Consider the following 14,870-nt stretch of genomic DNA (forward strand, 5'->3'; position numbering starts at 1 on the left):
GGAACAAGTGCTTTAAAAAAAACACGGTTTATTGATTAGCTTTTTTTAAAAAAGTGTATTCATTAACTAGAATTGTGCCAAAGCTCTGTGCATATTTAGAAATAGTTCCCATAAAAGTAAGCAAGATAGGCTTCTTAATAAATATGCCTAGGATGGTTGTTCATTCTCCGCCTTAGGTGTTGCTGCTTCCTGGGCAGCTATACAGTGATGCCTTGTTTTGCAACCGGGATCCATTCTGGAGCTCCGGTCACTAGCCGAAAAGGATACGGGGCAAAGCACCACATCTGCGCACAGGCACGGAGCGGTTTGTGCTTCTGCGCATGCATGAGCCATTCCGATACTTCCAGGTTTGCTGCAGATGTTTGCCAGAACGGACGCTAGACAAGGTGGGTGTTCACAAAGGTATTACTGTATGAACAACGTATTTTTGGTCTATAACTAGTTCCTCAAGGTGCCTGTGGTTTAGTGTGACGATCTATTCTGAGAAGAAAGTTATTATGTATATTACCGTGAATTTTTTGTTGTAATTATTTAATGTTGTCCTCCTTTGACAGGCATATTGGGAGACACTATCCATACCAAGGACTGACGTATCCACTGACTGCATGGATGAAGTAGCAGAACACTTTTCACCCACCTAAAAAGAGAGAAGAGGGGGAAATGGGCAATTTGTCATTCTAATAATTACCTCAAAACCTGATTGCCAAGTTTCTATTTCTACAGAATATATTCAGTTCCTTTCTCGCCATGCTGCAAAACATTTCAAGCAAACAGCCCCTTCTGTTTCTCTCGTGGAGACAATGTGCTTTTGAACAAACCCAGCCATATTCTCATGCCATCTTTCTCTTATTCTGACAGCAACAGTTTCAAACTGTGATGCTCCCAATATAGAATGAACATCACAAACGCCTCTTACTGCCAGCTATGGGAGATACCAAATGACCGCAGCATCATTTGGCCTGTGTCTGAAGGATCCATAATGGGACCCACACCACTGATAGAATTTTCATATTATCTCCCATCATTCCCAGACATGATGCTTTTTATTCAAGTATTGAGTTACCATGGGAACACAGGAACCCGCCTTATATCAGCTTAGACCATTAGCTTAGTATTATCTAAACTGACTGGCAGCTGTTGCCCAGGAGTTGTTCCAGGATATCCCAGGGTTCATACCCAGGGCATGTAGCCCTTCTCCCAGAGGGCAAACTTTACATTTGCCATGAAAAAGTTGTTGTGAAAAATGTCTCTACGGTGACCAAATGGCCATAAAACACAGATTCTGGAGAAAGATAGGGATAGACCTATCTGGAGAAACATACAGCCTGTGCATCACATTCCCTTCCGGGCAACGTTCTCAGGTTCACATAACCACTAGTGCAGAGGGTCAGAGACAAAACTGGGCAAAACAATGAACATAATTTTTTTAGCTTTGTAGTACATTAGGCTGGTTTCTTAATGCAACACACACATTTCTCTATCCTCCAGCAAGAGTCATTATTAGAGTTCAAGGACACATTCCGGCCAAGCAAAAACACTAAGGCAGGAAGTAAATCAAGGGGTGTGAGGGGCGTGGCCTCAGGAAAGAGGGTGTGGCTAGGGAGTTCCACACAATGTGATCTGGAGAGCCACATTTTGCCCCTGAGCCTGAGGCCTCCTGCCCCTGGGTTAGGCTGGCTAAGTCATATTGCCACACATGCTCTGACTAGTATTAAATCTTCTCCATGCCTGTGTTCTTTATCCTAGCCAGTACCCAAATGAGGAAAATACATTGCTTCCTCCTTTCCAAAGACAAGAGGGCCTCCATGTTGAGCTGATACTGTAACATGGTAAAGCTGTCCACTGAATCCCAGCTGTCCAGCAAGAGAATCAAAGAACAAGTGGCTCATGAGTGGTTTCCTCTAGCGAAAAGCAGAGTTTGATAAAGAATTGATTCTTAAGGTTGCTTGAGAGCACCTAGTACTGCTCCCCTTCTTAATAAATATGATTCACAAAGTCAAATTATAGAACATCTCCGTTTGGAGGGGAAGGCACCCATTCCAGATTGGTTCATTCTTTATTGACACATTTCAGGACAAAGATGTAGGAAACCAGGTATAGCGTGAAAAGCTTTCTTCCATGTCTACGTCAGAGACATGACTATCATATATGGTACAAAAGACTTTTGCCAAATTAGATAAGCCCTTGCGCTAATAATATTTCATCTAAAAGTTGCCATTATATATGATCCAGTGGAGACTAGAAATTCATTTACTTGTTCAATGGCATTTGTATTAGGATAATTTCTAATAGCAGTAGTAAGCGCAGCTTTCTGGTAATTTTCGCTGTGTGTTTTGAAAGGAGGAAAATTAGTGTGCGTATGTCTGAGCCTGCCTTGGCAAATAGCCCAAAGGGATTCAGTAGGTTGCGACAAAATCATTCAGACTTGATAATAATACAATCTGTGAATTATACTTTAATGGTGGATTTTAAACTGCAGACATCATATCACAGCTAAATGGGCTGCCAGAGACCCAATGCCAGCTAAAGAAATTCAGAAGACAGTAGTGCTGCGTGGGAAATTTCAGAAGTTAAGTCATCTCTTAACTTTGTAAAACTTACAACTTCTGAGTTCTCTAGTTTCAATGATTTTATGCAAGAGCAGGCTGAAGAATATGTCTATTATGTGTAATTTATGACCTATAGCTTCAGTTTGCCTGGTACAACATGATTAAGTATCAACATGGCGTGGAAAATAATTTAATCACCTTAAACAAGTTCCTTTCAATATAAAACTTATACTGTACTCTCTTGAGATTTTAGTTAATTCCAAGAGCCTGTTTAGACAGAAGATTTTGTAACATATATAATCAGTGATGCTATATTTTTGGAACAAGGAAATGGCCAGTTACACATGCTCCAGTCACTTACAGATTAGACTAATGTAATGCGTTGTTCATGGGACTGCTTTTGAAAAGTGACCGGAAACTCCAATTGGTGCAAAATGTGGCATGAAGTCTTATGATAGGAGCCAGGTCAATTTATTATATTACACTAATACTGCATCAGTTGCATTCTGCCAGCTTTTGAAGACACAAATAGACTTGAAAATTGCCTCCTTGCTGGGACCTGCAGGGGATGCTGAGATTACAAAATTATAGAACTATAGAGTTCAAAGGAACCCAAAGGCTCATCTAGTCTAAGTCTCTGAAATGCAGGAATCACAGCTAAAGAATCCCTGATAGATACCCATCCAACCTCTGTTCAAAAACCTCCAATGAAGGTGTTATGTTCTGAGCTTGGATCCTAGAACAATAGGCAGGTAGGATCCTAGAATGCAACAACCTGATTGGCCTGCAGAAGCACCCCAATCAGGCCCCAGGAGGAAGTTAATCAGTCTATTAGGCCAGTAGGATCCTAGAATGCAACAACCGATTGGCCTGCAGGAGCAGACCAGTCAGGCTCCATGAGGGAAGCAGAATCAGCCAGTCACACGGGACCTATTGTGTAAATAATGCATATAAAGCCAATGGTTTCGGGGGGGGGGTTCATTTACTGTTTTGAGGAGCTGCAATAAAGAGCATGAAATCACTACGCAACTCCAAGTATATTTCAGAAGGAAAGTCCAACACCCTCCAAGCTAGTTTGTTCCACTCTGAAACAGCTCTTACTGTCAGAACGTTCTTCCTAATGGTTAGTCAGAATCTCCTTTCTTCTAATTTGAATCCATTGGTCTTACCCTGTGAAGCAGCAGAAAGCAAACTCCATCTTCCATGTGACAGCCCTTCAGCTATGTGAAGATAGCTGTCATATCACCTCTCAGTCTTCTCTTCTCCAGGCTAAACATACCCAACTCCCTCAACCGTTCCTCATGAGGCTTGGTTTCCATACCCTTGATCATCTTGGTCGCCCCACTCGGAACAGGGATGGTTGCCCAGTCTCTGATCCTAGCTCTGTGCAGCTTCAACAGAGCAAAATCACAAGGGGACAACCAGGATATTGTGTGGCTGGATGTGAGAGCCAAATGATTTTTTTGTTTTAATGCTATTGTGTAATGTTGCCTAAAATCTGCCACCTGAGATAACCGCCTCATTCTGCCTAGTTGTAGCATTAGCTCACTGCCTTGTCCCTCACCTCCTGGCTAATCCTGGCCTTTCCTCCTCTCGCTGGGCTCCCCTGCAGTGGCAGAGTCCACACTCCAGTAGAGTCCATTATTTTGTCACTGACCCTTGTCTAAAATTAGCTGATCATTGTAAAACAAATCTCCACTTCATGTTGCTCCAATTAAATTACAACAAAATTAATTTGAAAAACCCTTAAAAACCAATTAACCTTTATTTCAACTCTTCCTTATTCCTGGAGGCAGCAGAAAATCTGAAAGACCATTCTGGTAGCAAAACGTCATGGGCTGGTTTTAAACATGCTTAAGGCAAGGGCTTCCCTGCCTTCTGTTCAGTTTCAGTGTTTGGTGTGTTGTTGTTTTTAATTTCATTAAAATTCTTACTGCTTTGATATGTGTCTTGATTATGAAAAGTTCATTTGAGACGGATTCTAATTAGCCGACTTGTACAGAACGAAGCCAGAGTTGTTCCTACACGGGTAAGCATTTAGAGCATGAAATATTTGCACCTTTTAAGCCATGGGTAGGCAAACTAAGGCCCAGGTGCTGGATCCAGCCCAATCACCTTCTCAATCCGGCCTGCTGATGGTCTGGGAATCAGCCTGTTTTTACATGAGTAGAATGTGTGCTTTTATTTAAAATGCATCTCTGGGTTATTTGTGGGGCATAGGAATTCATTCTTTTCCCCCCAAAAATATAGTCTGCCCCCCGCCACAAGGTCTGGGGGACAGTGGACCGGCCCCCTACTGAAAAGGTTTGCTGACCCCTGTTTTATGCCATAGAGAAAAGGATTGTGTTGCAGCACATAAAACATGGGAAGAGCATTGCATCAGGTCTGAGAGAAGCCACAGCCTGAGGAAGGAAACAGTGGTGTGTGGTGAAATTTTTTGTAAGCGAGCAGTTAGGGACAGAGGCGCCAGCTTGTGGGGGCAATTGGGGAGGCAATATCACAACTTCACAATGTTGTGCGTGTGAGCATCGAGCCTCCTTCTCTAAGCCAGGCTGAAGCTTCCCAGGCCTCTGACAGAATGCTAGGACCCTGCTGCCTCCTTCCCAAAACCGGGCAGGGAGGCTCTTGGACCCATCACTGCATCGTACCTCCCTCCCTAAACCAGGCAGAAGCTTCCTGGGCTTGGTTGGTCCATTGAAATTAACACGCCTGTGGTCAGATCAACACCATACATGACCATCATTATCCATGGGTCAACTCTGAGTAGAACTAACCATCTCAAATCTTTGATATCTATCCTGTAGTTTGGGGCATAAGTAGCGCAGTTGAGAGAAATTGCTACCATAAACTTGGAAAGCTCGGTTATTTTACATCAAATCCCTTAATTGTTATGCAAATGTATATAATATTACTAAGTTACTCTCTCTCTCTCTCTCTCTCTCTCTCTCTGTGTGTGTGTGTGTGTGTGTGCACTCACATACATACATACATACATACATGCACACACAGAGGGATTTTCATTACCTGTTCCTGAATTACATCATCTCTCCCTGAGCTTTTAATCTTTTAGCACAGCCCCTCGTGTAAGCCAATACCGAAGCTTAACCTGCATAAATCAACAAATGTATTGACATAAACAGGCATTATCCAAAGTATTGACTATATTCTTTTCTTCAACAGATCCATTGGCAATATTTTTTAAAATATATATATATATAAAAGCGCTGTACAACGTCCGGTGCCTGAGAGCAATATCGCCATCTGGTGAGCACATGTGGATTTTGCTAACACAAGACTTGGATAGTCGACTTGATTTTAGACACATGCTTAGGGCTCACCCAAAATAGAGTTGTTCCTTCTTAAAGTTTAGCAAATTATCCAGGGTGTGCAACACCTGTACTGAACAGAGCGATCACAATATCCGGAACAAATCAGTCAACTGCAATATCCCAAAGAAATCTGGGCCTTGCAATATCCTGAAGAAATTAGGGAACTGCAGTATGTTTTTTTATCTGCTCAGGTGATAGAGACTCGCATCTCAGCAGAGCGTTTAAATTATTGATGATGCCAGATCCATATTTCTTGATCAATTGTCATTTCCTGGCTCTGCACTCATAAGAACTAATTCTAGCATTCTCCAATTATGAGCCATCCAGGTTCTGTGAACAAAAAGACTGAAGTGATACTATACATTAACAGCTTGTTCACACTTAACGGCGCTGCCACTGTTCTCTCCATGTAATTATCCTCTGACTTGCTCACACCCACAATCTCTTAAAGCACGGCATTCACATTTGTAGCTGGACAGCCTTGCAATCCCTCCTGTAGTCATGATGGCACTTGCTGAGCTTGCCATGATGGCAGCAATTGCTCCTGCTTTTTATGCCCATTCTTTGGGCATTGTAATTGACATGGGATGAGGACTACACATGAGGAGTTCCAATAGCAGGGCTGTCCTAATTCCTATTAAGCAATTACTTTCTTCAAGATAGCCACAGAGCTGCATTAGGCTTAAATGAATAAGAACAGTGTCTTGCTTGTGGTGGGGGGCTGCTGTTCTGGGCAGGGGGGGCGAGGAAGTAAGTCGCAAACTCAGCTGGGCAGATACAATTAGTGGTGTGGTTCTCTGGCTTGTGGCATGAAGCACATTACTAAAGTTATAGGGAAAACGACAGTGCTATAATGTTCAAGACGGATTGGAGAGTTAACATTGTGCTCACACACAAACTGAAAGTTCTTGCATTGAAAGCATTCTGCAACAGAGCAATATTATGGTGGGGGGTGGTTGGGTGGACAGGGGGGTCTTTGAGAAGCTACCACCATGTCCTCTGTTCTGTCGGCTAGCTGTGACCTGGCCCCCTCAAATGTTTTAGGGGAGGGGGTGAAGGGACCTTGGCCCCTAGGAGTTGGCTCCTATGTCTTCAGTCCCACTTTGAGGGACATGTCAGCAGAATGAAGGGGTTTAGGATCCATGACCGACCTCCCTACATGAAAGGCAGGGTAGAAAGGGTCTCCCAGTGTGGTGTGGAGAGCCAGTGTGGTGTAGTAGCTAAGATTCGTAATCTGGGGAACCGGGTTCACATCTCGGCTCCTCCACATGCAGCTGCTGGGTGACCTTGGGCCAGTCACACTTCTTTGAAGTCTCTGAGCCCCACTCACCTCACAGAGTGTTTGTTGTGGGGGAGGAAGGGAAAGGAGAATGATAGCCGCTTTGAGACTCCTTCAGGTAGTGATAAAGCGGGATATCAAATCTAAACTCTTCCTCTTCTTCTTCCCAGGCTGAGAGACTAGGAGAAATAGTGGGCTCCCATGTGGGAAATGGGAGAGTCCACTTCTCTGTATGTGGATAAATGACAGAAAATGTGTTTTTTGAAAAGAAAAAAGATACATCGCCTGGTCTCAGTGGCAGCAGCCCCTTACCCACCCAAAATCTGACCAACTCAGAGTTCGGCATTTGGTAATTACATGTGCACCACCATGTACTTTGCCATAGATTATTTATTGATTATTTAAATTTGTATGCTGCTTTTCCATACAAATACACTCCAAGATCATCACAGCTGGATATCAGGGAAATTATGGAGGTGGGTAGTCAGAAGGGTAGAGAAGATCATGTGTACCAGCACTGACTCTAGGCCATTATCTGTTGGCTTCATGTTTCTCAGGGGGCTTCCACAGAGAAGGAAAACAACCCCAAGCCATGTTTTAGCAGGAGAATAAATTAGGTAAGCCAAGTCTGGCTGTGATCCAACAAGCAAGTTAAGTACCTTGGATTTCAGCCACTTTGGATTCAATGAAGCCAGCCTTCAAATCCATTTAAACCTAAGTATTCTGGCCTGATCATCCATTATTTGTGGTTTGACTTTTCCAACAGCCTGTTGATTTCACACTGAGTCCACTTTACTTACAAGTCGATATCTCTCTGAATCCACCGGCCTTCCTGCCTCCAGGCAGGCTGTCAGCCACGAGACGTCCAGGATCCTGAATCTCGCACTGTCCTCCACCTTCTGTGCTTGTAGCCATTTCAAGATCTCAGCGCAAGAATTATTCTCAGTCACAATGTGTGTGACAGAATCACTAGGAAAGAAACAAATATAAAGAAAAAAGTCTTTCTCCCAGTTATCAGGCATAACCTGGAATTTTGCTGTTCACAAAATGAACAAGGGGAAGTGATTTGATGCCACGGTGCTTTCGATGACACCTTCAGACTGGACTGTCCTCTGATGCTCAGTATCAATTGATGCCCTTAAGGCACATATTCCCCCCCCCCCAACATTGCCTGCAGCACTGAAAACATTTGGCCTGCCCACATGCTGTTGCAATGAAGAGCCTCCTTAAGGTTACCTGACAGCCTTGAGAATTAACGGTGCGCCTGTTCATTGACTTGGAGCTTCATAACAGTTAAGAGACAGCTGGGTTAAACCCTTCAAGCAATGCCACTGCTGGTATTTCTCAATAAGCTGTCTGTACTTCTACATATGGCAGCTGAAAACCAGCACAATCCTTGTGCCTGATGCCCACAGGCTTGTGATCTTCAATATACCAGTTCTCTGGTTTAATCCAGGCAGAGCAGGGACTGCATAGTGACTATACATTTATGGGACATTTAAAGCACATTATTTCCCTCAAAGAATTCTGAGCACTGTGGTTTGTTAAGGGTTTCTGGGAATCGTAACTCTGTGAGATATAGACTACAGGGCCCAGAATTCATTGAGGAGGAAATGTGCTTCAAATGTGCTTTTCAAGGGATAATGTGCTAAGCCGTTTAAGACGCTTACCAAAACTTGTTTCTAAAATTACCGCCTGAATAGGACAGCACCTCGCATAATTTCATCTGGCATAAGCCATATGGGAAATATATAGTGAGGCATTAACTTACCAAATGGAAGCAAGAGCCAATCAATCAAATTTAGCTGCAGTGGCACAGTGACTTGACTTGCCACAGCAGCTAACAACCAGCCAACGCCTTCCAGAGAATGCTGGAATATGTTGCAGAGCAGAAAAAATAACAATCATTATGTCTTTATTACATGTCTGCATTCGCTGCAGCCTCCAGACAGTCTTCAAGGGCAGTGCCACATAAAGTGCATTGCAGTAGTTCAGTCGAAAGTCACTACGGCATAGATTACTAAGCCCTGGCCGTCCTGGTCCAGGAAATGTAGCTGTAGCTGCCAAACCAGCCTAGTATGACCATAAACACATAGAAGCCACCTGGGACTCCAGTGACGTGACTAGAATCCAAGCGTTCCTGCAGACTGTGAACCTGTTCTTTCAGAGGATTTCAATCCCTCCCAGAACAGGTTGTCCACAAAATTCCCAGATACTGGAACTGTCCACCCACAGCCTTATCAGGATTCAGTGTCAGTACCTTGGTCCTCATGCACCGTGTCACTGATTGCAGGCACCAGCCTCTCCTGATTCAGATGGAATGGAGAGGCAGAGCTGTACTAATGACCTGGTGCTCCAAAAAGCCAAACAGCAGTTCCCAGTAGTTACATACTAATACTGAATAATATGCCTGGCATGCTCTGGTCCATAGGGCCATGAAGAGTCGGACACAACTAAACGACTAAAGAACAACAACAACAACAACAACAACAACAACAACTGAATAACATTAGGCGACTGAATGGATAATTGCAGCCAGGACCCCACAGGACAAAAGCCACAGAGCTGAACAACCACCCGCTAGTATGACCTTGCAGGTAGGAGTGAAACCATCACAATACAACCAACTATTGCCTTTGCCACTACACCATGTGCCTGAGATGGGTCAATACTCACCACTATGTTCCTATAGCTGACTTCAGAGGAACAGGACTCATTGTCACAGACACAGAAAACTTGGTTTGCAGTGCAAACTGCAGGCTGCAGCAGGGAGGCGGGTAGGATTAAGTTCTCTACCCAGCTTGCTGGGAGCCCAGTCCAGTTATCAGGACAAACTGGGGAGAGAGGGATGGTGCACTCAAGGGCAGAACTACACAGTGAAGGTCATGTGCAATTTGACCCTAATACATCTTGAAATGCCAGTTCTGAAATTCCACTAGTCAGGCATATTATAGAAGGGAGGATCCAAAGAATTGCCATCCTGCTTCTGCTTTGGATTATAAATTGTTTTAATTGCTTGTTTTATTGCATTTTTCCATTGATGTTGTAAGCTCAGGTTTTTTTGTGGAAAGATGGGATATGTTTTCTAAGTTAGAAACATAACTGAGTAATCAGATTCACTGTGCATCAATGTTCTTATCAACACCGAGCTAGGTTCTGCCTTGTTGTCTCAACAACAACAAATTTCAGTTAGAGATGTTTAACTTCTGCTTCCTGTGGTTTATATCCCTTTATATAAAATGTGCATATTTAATGTATATGTATAAAGCTGACGATCTGGGAACTTTGCCATTTCTGCACTCACAACAGCAGCAGCTCAGCCAACAGTGCCACAGTTTCCTCTGATACTTTTACAGCTGCATCATCTTCTTGGCAAAAAAAATATATGTAAGAGGTGTGGGATTTCCACAGATATTGTTGACAATATTTTAAAATTGACGGTTAAATGGTCTTGGCTGAAGTGAATTCAGAACGGATGCAGGAAAACAAAGCGATGCATTCCATTTCCTCACTAACAATATGAAGCATATTTGCAAGATTTTCTTTCTCCACCTTTTCCTTGCTCCAAAGGCATTACTCTGCCATCACACACACACAGGTATCTTCCCTAGCCTGGAAATGCCAAGGATTAAATAACTTAATGGAGCCTCCAGGAACCACCCCAGCCCTCATTAACATAGGCTTGCTTTGAATTCTGTATCTTGGTCACACTAGAGCAGGTATGGGAATCTGTGGCTCTGTAGATGTTGTTGGCCTACAATTCCCATCATCCCTGATCCTTGGCTATGTTGGCTTGGGATGATGGTAGTCCAACATATGGAACTGTTCTTAACCTGAAGCACCACTTTAGCTCATGGGGCCTCCTGCTGCTGCTGCGCCGCCGGAGCACGATTTCTGTTCTCATCCTAAAGCAAAGTTCTTAACCTGAAGCATTATTTCTGGGTTAGCGGAGTCTGTAACCTGAAGCGTATGTAACCTGAAACATATGTAACCTGAGGTACAAGCATGTTTGATTAAATTTCATGATACCATCATGTTAGGTCAGGAACCATTGTCGGTATGGAAGGAGATCAGAAAGCCATTGTGAGATGAATTAGATGCACTCCTAATATTCTACTTGACTTGAGAGATTCTATTTGAAAGAATTAAGAGCAAAAATGATCAGCAATTTTGCCACACTGGTGCCCTAAAGCATGGGAATGACAAAAGAGGTCAGACAACTGGGACAACTGGTCGGACAATCGTTAGTCACCAGCCACATGATGGCAAAGAATGCACACAGCCTGTTGTGGATGCCATCGACCATGATGTACCAGAAGAGAAAGAGAAGCATGTCTGTGTTTACTCAAAAGACACAGGAAGAGGCCTTTATTTGCAATACTCTGTTCAGCCCGGATCAGAAAAGATTTAAAAATAATGACAGAATGGAAATCTGTTCAACTCCAAAGCACATCAGCCTCTTAAAAGGTGTGTTTGAAAGAACTGCCTATTCAGACTCTAGCGGAAAGGGAGATAAAAGATTTTATGAGTGAACTCTACAAATACATTTAGGTACAGAGTTTAGGGATGTATCGGCACATAACAAACGGAGGAAGATAAAGTGTGTGTGTGTGTGTGTGTGTGTGTGTGTGTGTTCAGGCTGGTGATCTGAAAATTGTCTAGAAACCAATTTATTCCTTTATCATTAAAAGAATGAAATGTCTGAATAGTCTTCTGAGAAGCAGTAATGTAAAATAAAGGACTCTTGTTGCTTCAGAACTGATACAGTAACTTGTCTCAGGAGGATTTCCGAATCTGAAGCCATTATCATTGTGGTTCCCACATTTCCCTATAATTTTTCTAAATGGCCTAGAGGTCCATTGAGGGGGGAAAGGCAGGAGCTCAGTCAGTAGAGTATGAGACCCTTAATCTTAGGGTTGTTGGTTCAAACCCCATGTTGGGCAAGATCCCTGCATTGCAGATGTCCTTCTGGTCCCTTCCAACTCTACAGTTCTATGATCCTATGCTGAAAGCTAGGAAGAAGACTCACATGAAGGTTATCTTGATCACCTGAGACCCGGGAAAGCCGCTGCCAGCCAGTGTTGAAAATACTGGGCTAGATGTACCAATGGTGTGATCCTGTATAGTGCAGTTTCCTATGTTCCTATGGGATGCTAGTTTCTTGCAGCAGTCAAGAATTGTAGCCTATGCATATACGCAGAATACACCTCTGTTGAGCTAGAGTGCATTTGAACATTCATTTCCTTGAAGCTATATAGACATCAAACTAAATATGTAACTCGAATGCTAAGTGAAGTTTCACAGAAATGTTGCTAAACAGCCCACTTACTCCACTTATTATTCAATTCAGATCTCTTTGCTTCGTTATCTTCCTGTCAATTTCCAAAACTTTTAAGCGACAGAAAAATTACTAAAAGACAGCTACAGAATATCTAAGCACATCCTTGCAAACCAAGGCTGCAATTCTATATCCCTACTTACCTGGGAGAAATTACTTCTGAGTAGACATGCATAGGACTGCACTGTCAGCAAAAGATGTTAAGCTCCAAGTCTACATACAAAAGAATCTAATGAATGGTGAGGGTGGAGTGGTGGTTTTTTCCCCCATACCTTAGCTCATTTTCTACCCTGAAGCCTTTTCTTCTTGCTAAATCCATCAGGAATGTCCTTCTGCTCATTCCCATCTTCTTCTCAACAATAAAAATGATTATGTCATTGAACTGTATTTTGTAGCTGCTCACAGGAGCTGAAAGTTGCATCCCTTTCCACTTCTTCCTCGTGGGAATAAGGCCTGTAGCTCTGATCATATTCATGACACAATGCAGACGTTGTTTGTCTAAACCAACGCTTCACTCAGAAAAACCAGCTTGCACTCAGTCTGTCTGCCCAGCCAACAGGCAGCTTTTGATGGCAACATCCAGTGATGTCATTTTGCTCTAGTTCTCTTCCAGGCTCACAAGCTCAAAGCTATATGGGAGTAAACACACCAGGCTTTTTTCAGACTCCGTGTGATTCACGCAACTTTTACAACTTTCTCTAAAGTCAGAAAGCAGAAAAGGTAGTGCAGTTGTCACTCCCAATTCTGTTTGAAAAATCTGTCCAAGAAGATAGTGAAGCAGCTTCAGAAAACTTTGGTTTCAGCTGGTTTTGAAATAAGAATATCATCATTACAGTGAAATGGTACTGCTAGGTTTCTTTCTCTTAAGCTAGGAGTGTGCCCCAACCACACGACTCAGATCAGATTGCAGCTTGGTGCTTCAGAAAACAGTCTGACTCAGTCTGAAACACTTTGCAGGCTGCACAATTTGGCTCGGGATCTGTGGCAGAGTCAACTTCAGGAAAAGCAAAGCAATTCCTCCTCTCCATTCACTATTGGGAAATTTAAAAAATAGCCACAGATTTTGTGTGCAAGCTTTACAATTAATTGGAGGGGATCAGAACTGAAACACATTTGCTTTCCTCTTCCAAAGCACTGAGACTGAAACTTGGTAAAATCCTATCCTCTGATTGCAAGCTTGATCTAGCCACCCACAATTCTCTCTCTCCTGCCACAGGGTTTTGCTTTAACTAACCCCTCACAGACATCTCCCAATCCTGGTGGTTTCCATTTAGCAGTATGTAGTACTGAGTGGTCCAATGTGTGGCTCACAATTGTGTTCTCAGTAAAAGCATGGTTCCATCCTGACACATTTTGCATTGCACTACCTTGGATGTCACTAGTCAATTCACAACCCAAGAGCAATCAACTCATACTAGAGAAACTCTTCTGAAGAGGCCAAATGCAGTCTACAGATTCATGGTTTATTATCATGACTTAATATTCTCAACCTGTAAAGGCAGTTAAATTAGGATACACAACAAAGAGTACTGTGACAAAATGAACAGGACCTCCATCTCATATGATCCATGACATCCCTTGACCCAATACAATATACCAATGGGTCAATGCCCTTTGGACTACTGCTCTGTGCAATATTGTGGACCATCATGATTACTGGCCACATTTCCTATATTCAGATCAATACATGAACAGAGAAAGATGGTTATATTCCCAATGCATGCTGAAAGACCACACAAATACTACATTAGACTTTTGAAAAACACTCTCCCTTTATGACCACTTTCAGCTGGTGTGCAACCAAGTTGTCTAGAGGCTGGCGGGAAGCCAACCTCAAGTGAAAACATCCCTACAAAACTTCCAGTTATCTGAGTCACAGCACCATATGCAATATCTTACTCTTCGCCACCCATGACTAGTAGTACAAAACCATAATGGCCACAGAACTGTTTGTGGTACAGGGTGTGTCTTAGACTTCCCTTGAGCCTTTTGTAAGTGAAGCTGCTTGAGTGAGTGCTGTGTGAAGCACAGGGATGATAAGGAAGACTCAGGCTTATTTAGAAGCAAATAGCCAGGCTGTGAGCAGAGAGAAAAGAGTTCCACAAACATTTGGACCATTAATAGCAACTAACTTTGGCTAGGTTGTGCCCAGCCCACTAAGTCTTACTCACAGTAAGCTGTATAAAGCTTGGTCCTACACAGAACGGGGACATAGGAAGCTTCCTTCATCCTCTCTCTTTCGCAATATTGTCTACTTTGACTGGCAGAAGCTTTCCAGAATCTCAGGTGGGGTGTTTTAGTCACAGCACAACTGTTCATTGGTGCTGACTATCACCACCATGTTATGCTGCTGCTGTAAGAATTGCACTGGCTGC

The 14,870-nt window shown here is 43.0% G+C and overlaps 1 protein-coding gene across 1 annotated transcript in view; it reads right to left on the reverse strand.

Moving 5' to 3' along the window:
• DNTT (DNA nucleotidylexotransferase) overlaps positions 1-12,970 on the reverse strand; it is a gene marked incomplete at its 5' end in the record, with an annotated part of 91,933 nt that extends 78,963 nt beyond the window's left edge. Inside the window, 3 exons of the mRNA XM_083441026.1 lie at positions 509-637; positions 7,958-8,126; positions 12,768-12,970. Coding sequence (XP_083297152.1) covers positions 509-637; positions 7,958-8,126; positions 12,768-12,970 — 501 coding nt within the window. The remainder of the gene's footprint in view (positions 1-508; positions 638-7,957; positions 8,127-12,767) is intronic.
• Between the last annotated feature and the right edge of the window lie 1,900 nt (positions 12,971-14,870).

The sequence above is a fragment of the Podarcis tiliguerta genome (assembly GCF_965153285.1).
Source record: "Podarcis tiliguerta genome assembly, chromosome: 5".
Lineage (NCBI taxonomy): Eukaryota > Metazoa > Chordata > Lepidosauria > Squamata > Lacertidae > Podarcis > Podarcis tiliguerta.